This window comes from Convolutriloba macropyga, chromosome 13 (assembly GCF_964194025.1).
Source record: "Convolutriloba macropyga chromosome 13, txConMacr16.3, whole genome shotgun sequence".
Lineage (NCBI taxonomy): Eukaryota > Metazoa > Xenacoelomorpha > Acoela > Convolutidae > Convolutriloba > Convolutriloba macropyga.
This window is the reverse complement of record NC_134480.1, coordinates 2,598,833-2,614,464: the sequence shown is the minus strand read 5'-3', so window position 1 is coordinate 2,614,464 and position 15,632 is coordinate 2,598,833. Positions and strand designations below refer to the sequence as shown.

At 40.0% G+C, this 15,632-nt stretch overlaps 2 protein-coding genes across 2 annotated transcripts in view; both read right to left on the bottom strand.

Annotated features, from left to right (window-relative positions):
* LOC142351748 (WD repeat-containing protein 19-like) overlaps positions 1-15,632 on the bottom strand; it is a 378,166-nt gene that overhangs the window by 331,663 nt on the left and 30,871 nt on the right. The gene's annotated exons all lie outside the window — the stretch shown is intronic.
* LOC142351567 (centrosomal protein of 120 kDa-like) overlaps positions 1-15,632 on the bottom strand; it is a 30,381-nt gene that overhangs the window by 9,242 nt on the left and 5,507 nt on the right. The window contains exons 5-10 of the mRNA XM_075403659.1: positions 12,932-13,023; positions 12,810-12,866; positions 12,505-12,738; positions 10,527-10,616; positions 7,879-7,971; positions 7,300-7,412 (exon numbers count right to left, since the gene is read on the bottom strand). Of these exons, the coding sequence (XP_075259774.1) occupies positions 7,300-7,412; positions 7,879-7,971; positions 10,527-10,616; positions 12,505-12,738; positions 12,810-12,866; positions 12,932-13,023 (679 nt within the window). The remainder of the gene's footprint in view (positions 1-7,299; positions 7,413-7,878; positions 7,972-10,526; positions 10,617-12,504; positions 12,739-12,809; positions 12,867-12,931; positions 13,024-15,632) is intronic.

Here is a 15,632-nt window from a genome sequence, read left to right as displayed (position 1 = left end):
ATGCCCTTGCTACATTAAGGTTTATAGGAACGTGAAGTTATCCCCCCATCAGTGTCAGTAGACACACACATTAGTCGAAAGTTAGCCACCACAGCTTAGGGTTCTTTCTATCGCGCTCGAAAAACAAATAGGCAACCGGACAAAAAATTATAATTGTCGACGTTTGTAAGAATTTCACTGATTAGTGAAAAGGTTTAAATCTATGCAACTTATTAACGAAGCTTCATCAAACTTCACTGATTAGTGATTGCGACAAGCTTAAACTTAGCAAACAAACATTAGGCGAGAAACATTAGCTAAGCACAGTAAGCAACAGCCTCATTTAAATTATAGGTTTTAACATGACAAAAGACAGAATAGGGCTGTTACAAGGAAACATAGTGCAGTAACAGTGAAGTATCAACTTTGTAAAATAAGAAAAAACTTCTAAAACAATCAATATGCCAACTAAGTCCAAAGCATCACCAGCAGCAAAGAACAGCCTAAAGCAACTTCAGTGATAGAGTGGAACACAGTAAAAGACCTCTTCGAAGAACAAAGCAATAGCAACGAAGGTCTAAGCATACTACGTGAAACTTTGGAACTCTTGAGGTCTCAAAAAGAGCAGTTAGACAGAAGTTGCAATGAACTCATGAAGCTACAGCTGACAAGTGAAGAGTTGACAACACTTGCTAATAGATCTGCCGAAAGAAACAACCATGCTGAAATGCAAACAGAGAGCAAAAGCACAGATCGGATGCAAGTGACACTGAATCTGCTTTTAACACATCAGCAGCGCCTTCCCCTAATCTATTGAGAAAACAGTACCCTTTACGCAATAGAGCACTGAAACATCATTTCGCAAGCCGCAACAATCAGGAAAGTAACAACGCTGACTCGTCCGACGCAGAAGACCCAGATAATTCTCAACCCGTTCTGAACATTGAAGAGAGAGGAAGGAACTGGGAATTTCTCAAAGGGGCACTGAGAACAGATGAACGATCGAGAGAAGAGAACAATCTTCAAGGACAGAGCCGACATGAGAGTGAGGACAGCAGAGCAGGGCATTTGCAAAAACCATGTTCTTTTCACAACAATAACCAGGCTGCTCCGACCATGCGCCATAGGTACACACCGCAAACAAATCAACTACCAGTGAACAATTTCAGCGGACCTGATGGACACAATAACAACGGCTATAACAACAACCTATACAATGGCTTTCCGAGTTTCCCACCAGACTGGACGCAACACCAAGCACTGATGATACAGAACACATTGAGTTTACCTAAGATTTCAATTGACAATTTCACAGGTGATCCTCTGAAATGGCATCAGTGGTTCAGCTTCTTCAAAGCAACCATTAACAACAACAGTGGCCTCTCAGACGCCCAAAAAATGACATACCTCCAAAACTGTGTAACTCATAAAGCAAGAGATTCCATAAGTGGATACTCCTACAATGGATATTACTACCATGAAGCCATCGCTGAATTGACCAGAAAGTTTGGCAAACCACAGCATATAGTCGCTGCATACCTGGATCAATTAGAGAAGTGGCCAAAACCCAGATTAGACGAACCAAACTCTTTTGTGAGCTTCTCGTCTTTCTTGAGGAGACTTGTACAAACCTTCCGGCTCCACAACTTTGAAGCTGATCTGAAGTCTTCAGCTGTCTTGAGAATGGCCAGAGAAAAGTTGAACCCTAACACGATAATCAGATGGAATCAACACACAAGAAGCCAAGGCTTGCTGCAACCTAATCTTACCCACTTTGCTGATTGGATTGACTCATACGCAGAGGCGTGCGAAGAGATCTCCCCACAACGGAACCAGAGAACCAGAGTGAACACTTTCTAGAAGGGGGCCTTCAGATGTTTCGTCAAAGGGTCTCTGCCAATCGAAAACAAGGTGCCTTGTGGACAGATGCAATGGCTTCCATCACTCAACGCTCCATAGGACAGATGCAAGGCAACAGCAACAAAATGCACAACCAATTGGGAACTGGAATCAAATCTCACAAAACAATGTCTTCAGAAACCAAACAAACCAAAACCAGTCAAGCTATGGACGTAATTTTAATAATGAAAACCAAAGGCAGCAGAGGAGTTCAAACTACAACCAACAGAGTGGAAACCAGAAAAGGCAAAGTGGATCTAACAGAAGCACTTCACACAGGGGCAACTGGAACAAAAGCGGTTTTCACCCTCAGCCGATAAACGCGCAGAACAACGTCAACAGACAGCAGAGTAACAATCAACACACTGTAGCCCAACAGCAGGCAACTACTCCGCAACAAAACTACACTTGCAGCAACCAACAGGAAACTTCATGGATCAGACCGCAGATACAATTGCAGGAGATACCAGTACCACTTTTCAACAGAGATCTTTGCATTTAAACCTACGCTTTGTTGGACAGTGGCAGTGACAACACTCAAATAACACAGAAGGTTGCTGATGCACTTCAAGTTCAACAACCGAAAGTAATAACCCTACCACTAGCTTCACTTCACGGTGAACACTCAGTTAAAACAGCAGATGTCATGATCGGCATAGGACCTTTGTGCAGCAGTTGTCCTGTGATCAGAATCCCTGTGTACGCAACAGCAATGGAGGAGTTTCGAATGCCAAGAGTTCCAATTGAAATGTTGAATGAGATCTGCAGAGACCATTCTCACCTCCAGAACATAAGATTTCCAGCAATCAGAGACAACCGGATCGGAATTCTGATTGGAGCAGATGCATTCACAGCAACGGTTCCCAGACAGTTCACAACAGGACCCGCTGGCACCCCATACGGAGTCAACACTCTGCTTGGCTGGACACGGACAGGGCCCATTCCTCAGAGGTACACACAGAAGAGGGTCGGACAGTCAAACAGCACACGCATAACACTTTTCAATCATATCAGGAGACGACAAGACGATCCAAATGAAGATCTTCTCCAACTCTTCTGGACAATTGAAGGAGTGAACTTCAATCAGTGCTCTTCAAAGTAACAGTCTTCAGATGACAAAGAAGCTCTGCCCATCCTCAATGATACCATAAAACACATTGGTGACAGATACCAGATTGGACTTCCATGGAAGAAAGACCTCAAACTTCCTAACAACTACTTCATGGCCAAAGTTCAGTGGCACGCTCTGCAGCAGAGACTGGAGAGGGACACAAATTTGAGAGAACACTACTAAGAAACCATCAAAAAAGATTTGGATAAAAATCACATCTCAACTGCAGACCCCAGTTGCAGACACTGTCTGGTACCTTCCCCATCACCCAGTGATCAACAAACAGAAACCAGACAAAATCGGCAGAGTCACAAATGCTGCTTCCAAATATAAGGGTACCTCACTCAATGATGCACTGCTGACAGGGCCGGATCTACTCTGCAACCTGCATGGCCTTCTCCGCTTCAGACAGTACTCAGTGGCAATCACAGCTGACATCGAGGCAATGTTCATGCAGATTGGCATCCAACCACAAGACCAGGACTATCTCCGTTTTCTGTGGACACAGAATGGCAATGAAAAGATCTTCAAATACAATCGACTCATTTTTGGAGCCACATGTTCACCTTGTGCGATTTTTGTTCTGCAGAAGTGTGCAAATGACCACAAACAAGAACATCCAGAGGCCTACACATCCACCATGCAGCAGTTCTACATGGATGATTTCATGCAGACCTACCCTTCTGAAGAGGAGGCCCGCAGAAGTGCAGATGAGATCAAAACTGCTTTGCATACAGGATTCAATCTGACAAAGTTCCTGAGCAACAGACCAGCCGCTTTAGATAACCTACTCGAAGAAGACAAGGCGGAAATGAAAGCCCAAAGAATCCTTGGCCAGACGTGGGACCCCAAAACTGACAAGTTGATGTTTGCAAAACCGAAGCCTCTCTACACAGGACAACAGATGACTCAAAGAAAGGTGTTTTCAATGGCAGCTTCTCTGTTCGATCCAGTCGGACTGATTTCACCTTTTGCCATCAGAATTAGATGCATTCTCCAAAGAATCATTAAAGAGGGAAGAAACTGGGATCAACCTGTGTCGGAATGCTACCAACAGGAACTACAGGAGTGGATGGATGAGTTCGACAGCATGACTTCAATCGAAATTCCTAGATGCTTAATTCCGAGCACCAATGGAATCCATCAACTTCACACGTTCACTGACGCCTCAATGAGTGCAATTGCTGCCATAGTTTATGTGAGGACAACCGAAGCCGATGGATCTTCCACATCCCGTTATGTGATCAGTAAAACAAAAGTGGCGCCGATCAAGCAGCTGAGCATTCCAAAACTGGAATTGGAAGCGGCAACACTTGGAGCAGAGCTAGCTGGATTGTCAAAACACTTTTGGACAGACAGCACCGCTACACTTGGATGGATCCAATCCAAGCAGAGACAGGTGTATATTGCCAACAGATTGACCAAAATTCACGAGAATTCCAACCCGGTCAATTGGAGACACATCCGTGGAAAGATGAATCCCGCTGACCATGGCACACGAGGCCTCAACCCATCAGACATACCAAAGCTGTGACTTCAACCACCGGACTTCCTGAGCACACCTCAAGACTCCTGGATTTTTGCCGAAGACAGTGATCCCCACATATGCGATACACAAGCGACACAACTTCAGACGCCAGTCGTTGAGGTTGAAAAATTTTCAACATGGAGTCGACTACTCAACTATACTAGAATGGTGTTCCAGGCAATAAGACGCTTCAAGGTAAGCCCGAACTAGAAGACTTCAAGGCAAAAGTCCGATGTCCCAAAACGAGCTGTTCTCAGGAACAATTTCTGCACTGTTGAAGGAAGACAATCTTGAGAAAGGAGACAAGCTGATGCCCTTCACACCCTTTCTAGATGACGACGGACTCTTGAGGGTAGGAAGAAGACTCAACAAGGCACCTCTAGCCTACAGTGCGAAACATCCTCTTGTTCTCCATAGCAGGAGCAAAATTGCTAGACTGTTGATTGAAAATGCGCACCACGACTGTGGCCATCAGGGCTTGGAACATGTGAAGGCTCACCTGCAACAAACTTTCCTGATAATTGGATTGAGAAAAGTGCTGCGAAGTCTGGGGAAATACTGTTTCATTTGCAGACGATGGAGGGCAGACAATGTGAGACCGAAGATGGCCGATCTTCTTGAATTCAGATTTCCAGATGCAAACAAGCAGTACCCCTTCGTCAACACAGGAATGGAGATGTTTGGACCATTCTACATTGAGGACAAGAAAGAGGGCACCCAGATGCACTAGGTCTGCTTGTTCACATGCCTGGTCACCAGAGCTGTCCACCTAGAAGTATGCCATGACCTCTCAACCGATTGTCTTCTCATGACCATCCGCAGATTTGTATCACGACGTGGATACCCTGACCTCATTGTGAGTGACAATGGCAAAAACTTCATTGGAGCCAACCAAGCAATGAGGTTTAAGTTCCAGAGAAGCTACAAGCCAGACAACGAGTACATCAGACTGCAATTGGCTCAACAGAACATTCAGTGGACTTTCAACCCTCCATTGGCACCACACTTCGGAGGAATCTGGGAGAGGCTGAAACAGACCGCGAAGAGGAGTCTACTAATAGTGCTGGGCAGTCGGAAACTAACGCTCAGTTTTCCAGACAGTTGTGGCAGAGGCCGAGGCAATTTTGAACTCCAGACCATTAACCCATGTGGGCTGCAGCATCTCAGATGAGGGACCACTTACTCCGAATCACTTCCTCCTTCGCAGACCTCACATGTGTTTGAAACCTCTTGTGAACAGCAACCAGCGGTTCTCCACTAAGGATTTCAAGTTGACGCAGACACTACTTGATCACTACTGGAGCAGGTTGCTGAAGGAATATATTCCTGAGCTCAACAACAACGAAATGGTAAAAGTCAAATGATGAGCTGGATGAAGGTGACATTGTGTGGGTGCTCAAGGACTTCACATCCAGAGGCATCTGGCCTCTCGGGAAGATTGTGAAAGCACACAGAGGTTCAGGCGGAATAGCCAGGAGCTTCGACATCCAGAATTCTACAGGAATGGTACAGAGACCAGCAGTAACCTTAAGTCGTGTGTTCCAACAATTTTCAGGTGCGCCGGAGGGTCACAAACAAGTTCATTGAAACAGACACACACACACAAACAAAACTCAATATCAGAAAGAAAACTTTTTGTGCTTTACTTTATTGTGTTTACATTTTCATTTCAAATGTTGCCTTTTCTTGCCGGTAGTGTAAAGGAACCAAGTTCCTTTATATTTTATCTCCCCCCGCACCCTCATTTTCCTACCCCCGCCTACACTTTCGTCCTCCAAAACCCATTCATTTCCTGATTTCCATTCCCCCAACCTATTTCCATTGAAGCTATTTATTTAAGTTGATTTTATTGAAGAAGTCAGAAGTGGTTGACATTCACTTTCAATATTATTTATAGTAAGGGAATTCCCGTTTTTAACCACAACTTGTGTGCCAATGGCGCGAATTATGATTTATTTATAGATCTTGATTTGCTACCATGGTTGCGACTTTCAGAAATACAAATATTAATGAAAAGTTGTCTAGGTATGCAAGACTTGGGCCGAAGAGCATAAACAGTGCCAAAAATTTATTCCCGGAAGGGGCTCAAACTCGTATCTTCCGGCGTAATTGACTGACGCATTAATCACTGGGGTATCAGGCCCCTGTGATAGCTTATCTTATAATCTCTTTTGTTTTGGCAACAGCCGTAATTTCAATAAAGAGCAGAAGTTAAGCGTGAAAAGTGTCACTCGAGAAGCAAAAGCGAAGGATTTTCTGTATAGAACAAAATGGTCAAGCAAAAATTTTGCATAAAAAAGACACGAGTACAATAATTGCTTCAAACTTCGTTCGAAAGTCAATCGAGAAGTGAAATCGAAAGAATGTTCTAGAACAAAACGGTCAAGCAAAAAATTTTGCAAAAAAGACACGCGTTTATAATATTTGATTCAAACGTTCGAGAGCAATTAAAATTTTGAGCTGACGTCTGAAGAGTGCAGTACATTTGCAGCTTTTAAAATGCCGTAAGATCAAAGAAATCATTTTATGGCTATGTATACAGGAACTTGTCTGGTACGGGATTTTTGGCACTTGCACATGCGTGTTTCAAAGAGTTCTCTGAGTTCACTCAGACACCTTTGCCATTGCCCAAGTTGCCATCAATATTTTTCAAAAGCCTCAATTGACAAAAGGCCCTGCAACTCTTACAGGGTAGTCGCTCAACTCGGGGGCGGAAAGTCATTTTTTTAAAAAAGTTCATTTCTACATGCCGAACTATATTTGCATTTTAAGAGTTACTTACTTTTCCAGTTCTATTTTATGAAGACAGTCTTTCTCCATTCTAGCACACGCATCAGTCATCTCCGAGTTCTTCTTCTCGTACTCTCTCACCAACTCCACTTTCCGCTGCTCCATCTGCAACCAGATGTCATTTTATAGTTCCAGCATTTGGGAATATTTGAGTTTTACTTTTGAAGAAACCTGATCAGCGGCGATATCCACTATTTTTTTTTAAAAAAAAGGACAGTGTTATCTGTATTTATGAATACATACGGAGATATGCCACATAATCGTCATAATTGCCAGCACCAGTAGGCTTTATTCGTGTTTATTGTTCTCTAGTATGCTCAAATGTCAGCTTCGACATACAGACTCGGCCGCGAGTTCGTGTTAATATCAGATTAAAGCAAGAAAAATATACGATACGGTATTTTGATATCATGCTAATAACTGTTTTACAATATAAAACTTGTCTGAAATGGCTCTCAACTTTCGAACAATCTCTGAAGCTGCTAATCCAATTTCGTCCTCGTGTAGATCAAAGATACAGGTATTTTTTTAAATATAAACATATTAAGTTTTAAAAAAAGCAATAACTAACCTGAGCTTCATTTTTGGACAGCAGTTTTTCTCTTTTTTCGATTTGAGCGAGAGCCTTTTGTAACTTTTCTTCCATTTCAGTCGTATCGGCTAGCTGAAAAGAATTCAATTTTAAATCGTTAAAATTGAGCCCCGAATTTTTAAATGTTAGGATTGTTCCCAAAACATTCTCACTCAGTCAAACGAAGAAAGACTCAATACTATAAAGCACAATAAAAAAATTTATTCCTTTTGATATGAGAGGGTTAATAATTCTGATTAAAAAACAGTCATTGGTATTACGAGCATGCGTTTATCATATTCAATCGATTAACTTGCTCTTATGTGATAGGTCTATAACAGGATTCATAACAGGAATCACCTAGGTATGGCCGTGACAATTTCGGCTTAGTCTTTCTGTAATTTAACTATCGCGTAAAAATAATGGTTCAACTTAGAGAATTTTAGCATGCTGGTTATTTTGGCACAGGATATTTGGTCCTGACACCAAAAATTTCAAACAAAAGTTTCAACTTTTGAATCTTTGAACAGAACATAAAAACTAACACTAAGTTAAAACAGCTGGCTAATTGTCAAAAAATTGCCACAATAGCTGCGCAGATCTGTAGTACCAAATTACAATAAAAAACAGATCACAAACACATTTCTTTTTATTAAATGCTGAGCTGTTATATTTTGATTATTCTGTATAACTTTTTTGCTGCTTCTTTTATTTGCTCTCAAATAACCTTAAATTAGAGTGAAAAACACGCTCACTTGACCTTAAATTTTTGAATTGAAGAGAAAAGAACGAGGACGCCATTTTGGAGAGGGTATGTCACGTATAACCAAAAACAATCACAAATGAACACAAAAACTTGCTCCGCTGAAAGTCAAAAATGACATCACGCACGTAATACAGAAGAACGAACGAAAAAAAGAATATTTGAAGTGATTGCAACGTCATAAGGCTGTAACAAAAATCTTTTGACGACGAAATAAAAACATTACCGGAAGATTGCCGGAAAATAGCCGCCATTAATTCCCAACCTGTTTCTTAATGAGAGGATACAGGCGCTAGTATCAATATCAAAAGGGATTAGAGATGATAACGACAATTTATATAATTCAAGTTCAAGATGCAAAAACTTGAACAGAAAAATTACAAAAAACTGTTAAAACTGTTCTCATCTAAAACACGCTTCAAAAATTAAAATCGCATTAAAAACTCGCATGAACACCCATTTCAACCAAAAAAGACCCCGAACAGAAAATTGTAAAAGACTACAAAAACCGCTAAAAGGGCGTCCAAAATGGCGAAATAACAACCGACTAATGTCGGAGCGAACTGCTCTCAAAAGACCAGTGGGCGTCGTCATCAGCTAGCTACTGTGTATTGAGGCTAGCTTTAGCTTCATTAAGGGACGTGATGTGAGCGCAGCAGGGGAGGATTGATGGGCGGAAATTGTGGAGGCGGTCTTTGCGTGCACAGGGCCACGTTCTTATGACATGAACGATGTGCAGGGGAGGGGATTGGGGATGAAGTGAGGGGAGGGGTCTGATGTGGGAGAGGAGGGACGGGGTTGTGGGTCAAACTATAAGTACCGTCCTTCACACCATGAGTATACGTCTGCTCAACAGTTTCTGTAAATCGCATACTTGGAGATTTGTGAGCTCAAAGGCTCTAAGAGAAATTAATGCGACCTGTTTATCCCGTTTTTGAGGACGAAAAGTCAAATGGGTAAGACAAAAAATCGGTCCAGCGAAAAATCGCAAAAGAAACCGCAGGACTATAATTGCTACAAACTTCGCTAGTTGTAAAAAATATGAGCTCAATAATATCCGGCTAAGATGAGGGCAGCTATTACAAAAACATACCCGGCAGATTGCCGGAAAATAGCCGCCGTTGATTCCAATAAGCATGATTGGGATTGAACGAATAGAATATATTGAAAAAAAAAGATTTTTGTACAAAAATATTTTTTAAGTCCGATTTATTTTGATGGCATTTCGTAGTTGAACATACTTCTGTTTCTTAGAGAGAGGCTACAGGGGCTACTATCAACACCAATAAGCATTAGAGGTGGTAACTAAGACTTATAGGAACGACGTTCAAATAGCGGGCATCTAAAATTGGGCTTTATGGGTTTATCCCGTTTCTATTTCTGACTTCAATTTTTTATACCGACTCTGTTCATTTTGAATTGCTTTGCTTAGCAACTGATGTTCAAATTCACTTTTAGCAGAATGAGAGAAGAGAGAAACTAGCCTAGAGAAGTCAAAAAGATTTCACGCAAAATGTCGAAAAAGCGGCAAAATGGTAAAGCGAAAAAAAGTTTGACGAAGTAAAAAAAAATAAATACGAGCGCAATAATAGCCGGCTGAGAAGATGAGGGCGGCTATTAAAAAACAAACAAGAGAAAGCCAATAATAGCCCCATCTATCACTTTGAGGTTATAAAACATCGGTAGTTGAAGTAAAACTATTGAAAGAAAACGCAAATTGATCCCTTATTGCCCCCCAGTAGTTTACGCGCTAAAATTTTACAGAAAATGTATTTAAACATAAATATACTAGTAGATCATTGTGTATATGCTCGTGTTATTACAAAAATATATGCCCTGTAAACTGAGGGGGAGGGTGAATCACAAACTGAAATGTTAAGCCTACCTTTTGCTTAATTAGCAGTTCCCTCTCCAAGTCCCGTCTTTTCCATTCTTCGCACAGAGCCTTCATTCGCTCTTGCTCTTTCTGCTTCATCTACAATACAAACGCGAGTTTTTAACCAAAATTTATCAGGGTTTTATTTATCAAAGATTTCGGTCTTCAATATTCTGTGTGAAGGGCAGAACAAAATTACAGAAATTGAACATGAACCGACTAACGTCGGACGAATTCCTCTCGAACAACTATTGAGGCATCCAATTTAGAAGGGGTATAGGACAGAAGAAAACTTTTACAATTAAAAAAAATTAGGACTAGGGAAGCGTGAAAAAATAGTCTTTTACACGCTACATGGGCTATGCAAGCTCACCTCTCACAATCGAATTTATTTTAGTAACAGATTTAACTTCTGAATGCTCAAAATTGAAAAAAAAAACTTAACAAAATGACCAACGTCGGATGAATTGCTCTCGAACAGGCGTGGGTAATTTGAATTAGGGGTTTAGCTTAGAAATTTTAAGTACTCATAGGTGTTCAGTTACTCATAGGTTTACATCATAGGTGTTCAAACCCGCTAACTCCATGATAGCAGTCAAACATCTTAACCACCAAGCTACAACGGCATTGGGCTTCATATTCTTAATATTCTAGGCTTTTGACTATTCTCTACTCCTGAAGAAGTTAATCCTAAATGAATTGGGAGGCAACTGTCACAAACTGATGCTAAGTTACCTGAACACCATAAGACAAACCGTCAGAATTCAGGAAACTATATCACAAAATTTCCGGTATTAAGTAGAGTGCCACAAGGTTCGACTTTGGGCCTCTCCTGCTTATGATTTTTTTATCAATCATTTGACGAGCAATGTTATGTCAGACAACTTCGGATATGAGCACGAATTCAAACAGATTGTAACTGAGGCCATTCCTATAGGACTAGACCTCAGAAAAAGTCTCAGCACGTGTGTTCGCAACCTTATGACCCTAAAAAGTATATCCAGTTGAAAGGAACATGTCTGAAGGCTCAGAAACTTTTATTTCACTGCACATTTTTCATGACGGACTTCAGCCTTATTGTTTCAGAAACCCTAAAATGGTCAGTCAGAGCATGCAAAAATCGAAAAGAAAAGTCATTAAAAGCCTTTTATGAAAATCAAGAGAAACTTGGTTAACACAACTTTAAGAAAAATGCCTATAAGGGCTATACTCTGCCTATTGTCAGTTATGGTTCACAGCAATGGAAACCAAAACGGAATTGACGGTAATTGAAAGCGTGGAGAGGAAAGCACTAGCATGGACTTTTGGTTTCCAAAATACAGCAATCGTTCAAAGCTTGTTTAGTCGAACTCAAGATTTTACCACTATCAATTTATCAGAATTAGACGTCGTCCTACTGTTTGCTAAGATATTTACTGGAAAAGTTGACATGGACTGGCATAAATATGTCTCATTTACCAATATCCGGAACACAAGAGCGCAAAAACTCGAAATTTTCTATAAATTTTCCGCTAAAGAAATACGAAACCGATTTTTTGGATGCGAGCTTGTAACCTGGCAAACGTATTTAATGTTTTTTTTCAAAAAAAGAAATTGTTAGAAGACCACAAGAGTAAACTTTTGAATCTTTAATTCTTGTAAATCCACAAAAAAGGACGAAAATTTCTCATGTAAGTGGAGAATTGATTGCGGAACGTGAAAACCTCCATATTTCTTAGACTGTGAATTTCTAAAACTGAGGGTCTGAAGATCCCTGAGATTTTGGCTCATAAGTCTCATTATTAATATTAAATGGTCCTCAAAATGTCTCCCCACTCATTGGGCGAAGTTGAGTTCAAGAAAAAATCGAGATTGAGTTCAGTCAAAAGTTGTACAAAAAAATTGTTGCGATTCACGTATAAACATGTATAATATTAAGCAGGACAACTAATTTTAACCATATTCGAATGTTAGAACACCAGTTAAAATTCTGTTGTTAAATTAATACCTGGTTGAGGAACAACTGCTGCTGTTGTTCTTTCCACAACTGCAACTCCAGAGCTATCTGATACTCGCTGGTGGCTCTCAAATCGTCTGTATCCTCAACTTGAAACACTTTTGGAACTCTGTTGAAATGATCTCCAGCATCATCAACAGGAGCTCCCATTTGCTTTGGCTGCATATCAGATTTACTTGAGCTACCGACTAAGTTGTGGATCATTTGACAAAGTTCCGGGTTTAACTGAAGCATATCAACATATCAACAAATTTGGTTTATGTTTATTTCCCCGGAAAAAAATAGGCAATATTTACGAGGGCTGGTTGGTTGTTCATCTGACTGCCTTGGGCAAGAACAGGAGCAGGTTGATTCTAAATGACATTATGTTCTGCAATGGAAAAAAGTATCCAGTATTAAAAAAAACAGCTGAGCTAACCACATCCTCTTGAAGAGTAGGCATCTGTTTAGAGGACAAATCTTTATCTGTTGACACTGAAGGACTGTCAGTGGCCGATTTTCTAGATGGTTCTAAAAATTGAAAATCAGACGCCTAAAATCACTATATGAAAAGTACATTTACATTACATTTTCTAAACTCACTTTGGGGTAAGAATTCGGAATAATGCGGGCTACTCTTAACATTGAAAATATGGAAAGGCCGTATGGTCCACCCAATGGACGGAACAGTGAGCCCCCACGATAAAACATCACCACAGCGTATTAAAAATCTCCGCAAAAACGCATTGCATTTTGTGAGAGCAAGAGAAAGACTTGCGTCGCAAAAGCGACATCCAACGTTAAAGTACTTAAAAACCTTAAATTACAATATTTTGCACAAAATTAGTTATTAGCACACACTTTTGAAAGTTCCACAAAAGATACATTGACGACATATATAAAACGATCACGAAAACAACTCAAGTTTACGAATTAGATACCGACGATAAGAGATATGGACGGCGATTTTAAAATGTCGTTGCAGGAAATTAGCAGAAATAATGACACGCGCACAGAAAGAATTATAGTTTTTGAGTTGTAGAAGTTGTATCATGATGATCAAAATTAGCCACTTTGGGGGTTACTTTAATATACTTACAAACATCAGCATCATACTTTCAATTGAGAATTTGGACAAAAAGAGGTCCAGTAGTTGCAGGTAAAAACATATGAGAAAACTATTGTTCCGAAGTAGTAGTAGTAGTAGTAGTTCAGGCTTCTGCAATGCACGGGTTGAAGCACCCTTATTGATCGTTATAAATGAGATAGTTTCGAAAAAGGGTTACAGTTTTTGCACAGGCAGCAAATTCTCCAAGTGCACATGTCAATTTCGTTAGAATTTCTAAAAAAGAATTTCCAATAAATGTCGCTGATCCGATATTTTATATTTTTTGTTGTCTGTAAGGCCTGTGTGTTTGTTGACAATATTATAGAGCTAGGCTGTTCTCGACCAGAAATTTTCGTCGCTTTTGAATAATCGTTTTTTCGTAAGTTTGATTTCACATTTCGCGCCTTGTCTCGTCCGATTATTGTTGTTGAAATGTATATACTTTTTTATGACAATGTTGTATTTATTGTTTATGAGATCACATAGTAGTAATAAGCTGTGAAAATCGAAGTAAAAAGATAGAGGTAGAATTTTCAGTTTGATTAAACGTTCCTTATAAGTGAGAGAAGAACCTATTATCCATTTCGTCGCACTTTTTTGGATTCTTTCCATGAGTACTAGATCGCATTTAGACGGATACCACACTTGACAGGCGTAGGATATAATTGGTAGAATGTAACCCTTGTATGTGTTTAATTTAACTTGAGGGAGAGTTCTGTGGTGAAGATTTCTTCTGAGGTACCAAAGTGCTTTCAGAGTTTTAGAGGCTCGTGTGCTTGCGTTTTGATGCCAAGTGAGGTTATCACAAACTTGTATTCTGAGATCTTTTTGATGAGATGAGATGTTGACAGTTTCATTTTTTATTGTAAAGATCGACTTTTTCTTGAAACAAAGGATCTTGCATTTGTTTTCATGGAGGCGCATTTCGTTGTTATTGCACCATTCATTTAATTTCTGGAGATCAATTTGAAGTTCATGTTTGTTATTCGAGAGCAATTTGTAATCATCTGCATAACCGTAGGTTTGACTGTATTCGATTTTTTGTGGTAAATCATTTATGTAGACGAGAAAAAGTAGTGGCCCCAGGATTGAGCCTTGCGGTATGCCGCTAGTGACGTCACGAAGGCTCGAATTTAAGGTTCCAATGCGAACACGTTGTTTTCTGTCGTCGTAGTAGTTGGCTATTAACCTGAGCGCTTTTCCCCGATCCCTGTTTCCGACAGTTTTGCAACAACGCTGTGGTAGGGTACTTTATCAAACGCTTTCTGGAAATCTAGGTAGAAAACGAAAAGTTCATCATGTGCAATTGAGTCGACTTCTTTGTACAGTTGGTCTAGAAAGCATAACATTTGAATAATTGCTGAACGTTGCGGCTGAAAATCAAACTGGGAATCGTGAAGTGTTCCTTTAACGTGCTCATAGAGTTTAATGAACATAAGTTTCTCGAAAACTTCTGAGAGGCAACATAGGCAATTAATTGGTCTATACATATTGATTGCGGCTTTATCGCCCTCTTTGTGTATTGGTGTTATGTCACTTTGTTTCCAATATGCTGGAAATGTACCCACGTTGATGAATGTTTGAAAAAGTAGAAGTAAGGATCTGCTTATTGTTTTTGGTAGATTTTTCAGGTTACTATCAGGGCGGTTGTCTTTACTAGTATCAAGTTTATTTAGTATACTTTCAATTTCTTTTTCTGAAATATCAAAGCGATTAAGATCTTTTTCTTCAAAATTGAACTGATTCTCAACTTTTGATATTTTTGAATTGAAAACTTTTGAATTGAAAAATAAAATGAACAACTCGGCTTTCTCTTCATTAGTGTCAGCAGTTTCTTCATTTAGGTGCATCTCGCTTGGGAATGGTGTGACCTTTTTAATTGATCGTAAATATTTTTGAATAACGCTGAATTGACGTGTTGCGAAGATCTCGCTTTCAAAGATGACTTGATCGTTTTTACAAAGTGTGTTGACTTTTTCTTCGAGACAATCTATTTTGTTTAGTGTGCTCCGAGCAGGACTTGGATGGGCAA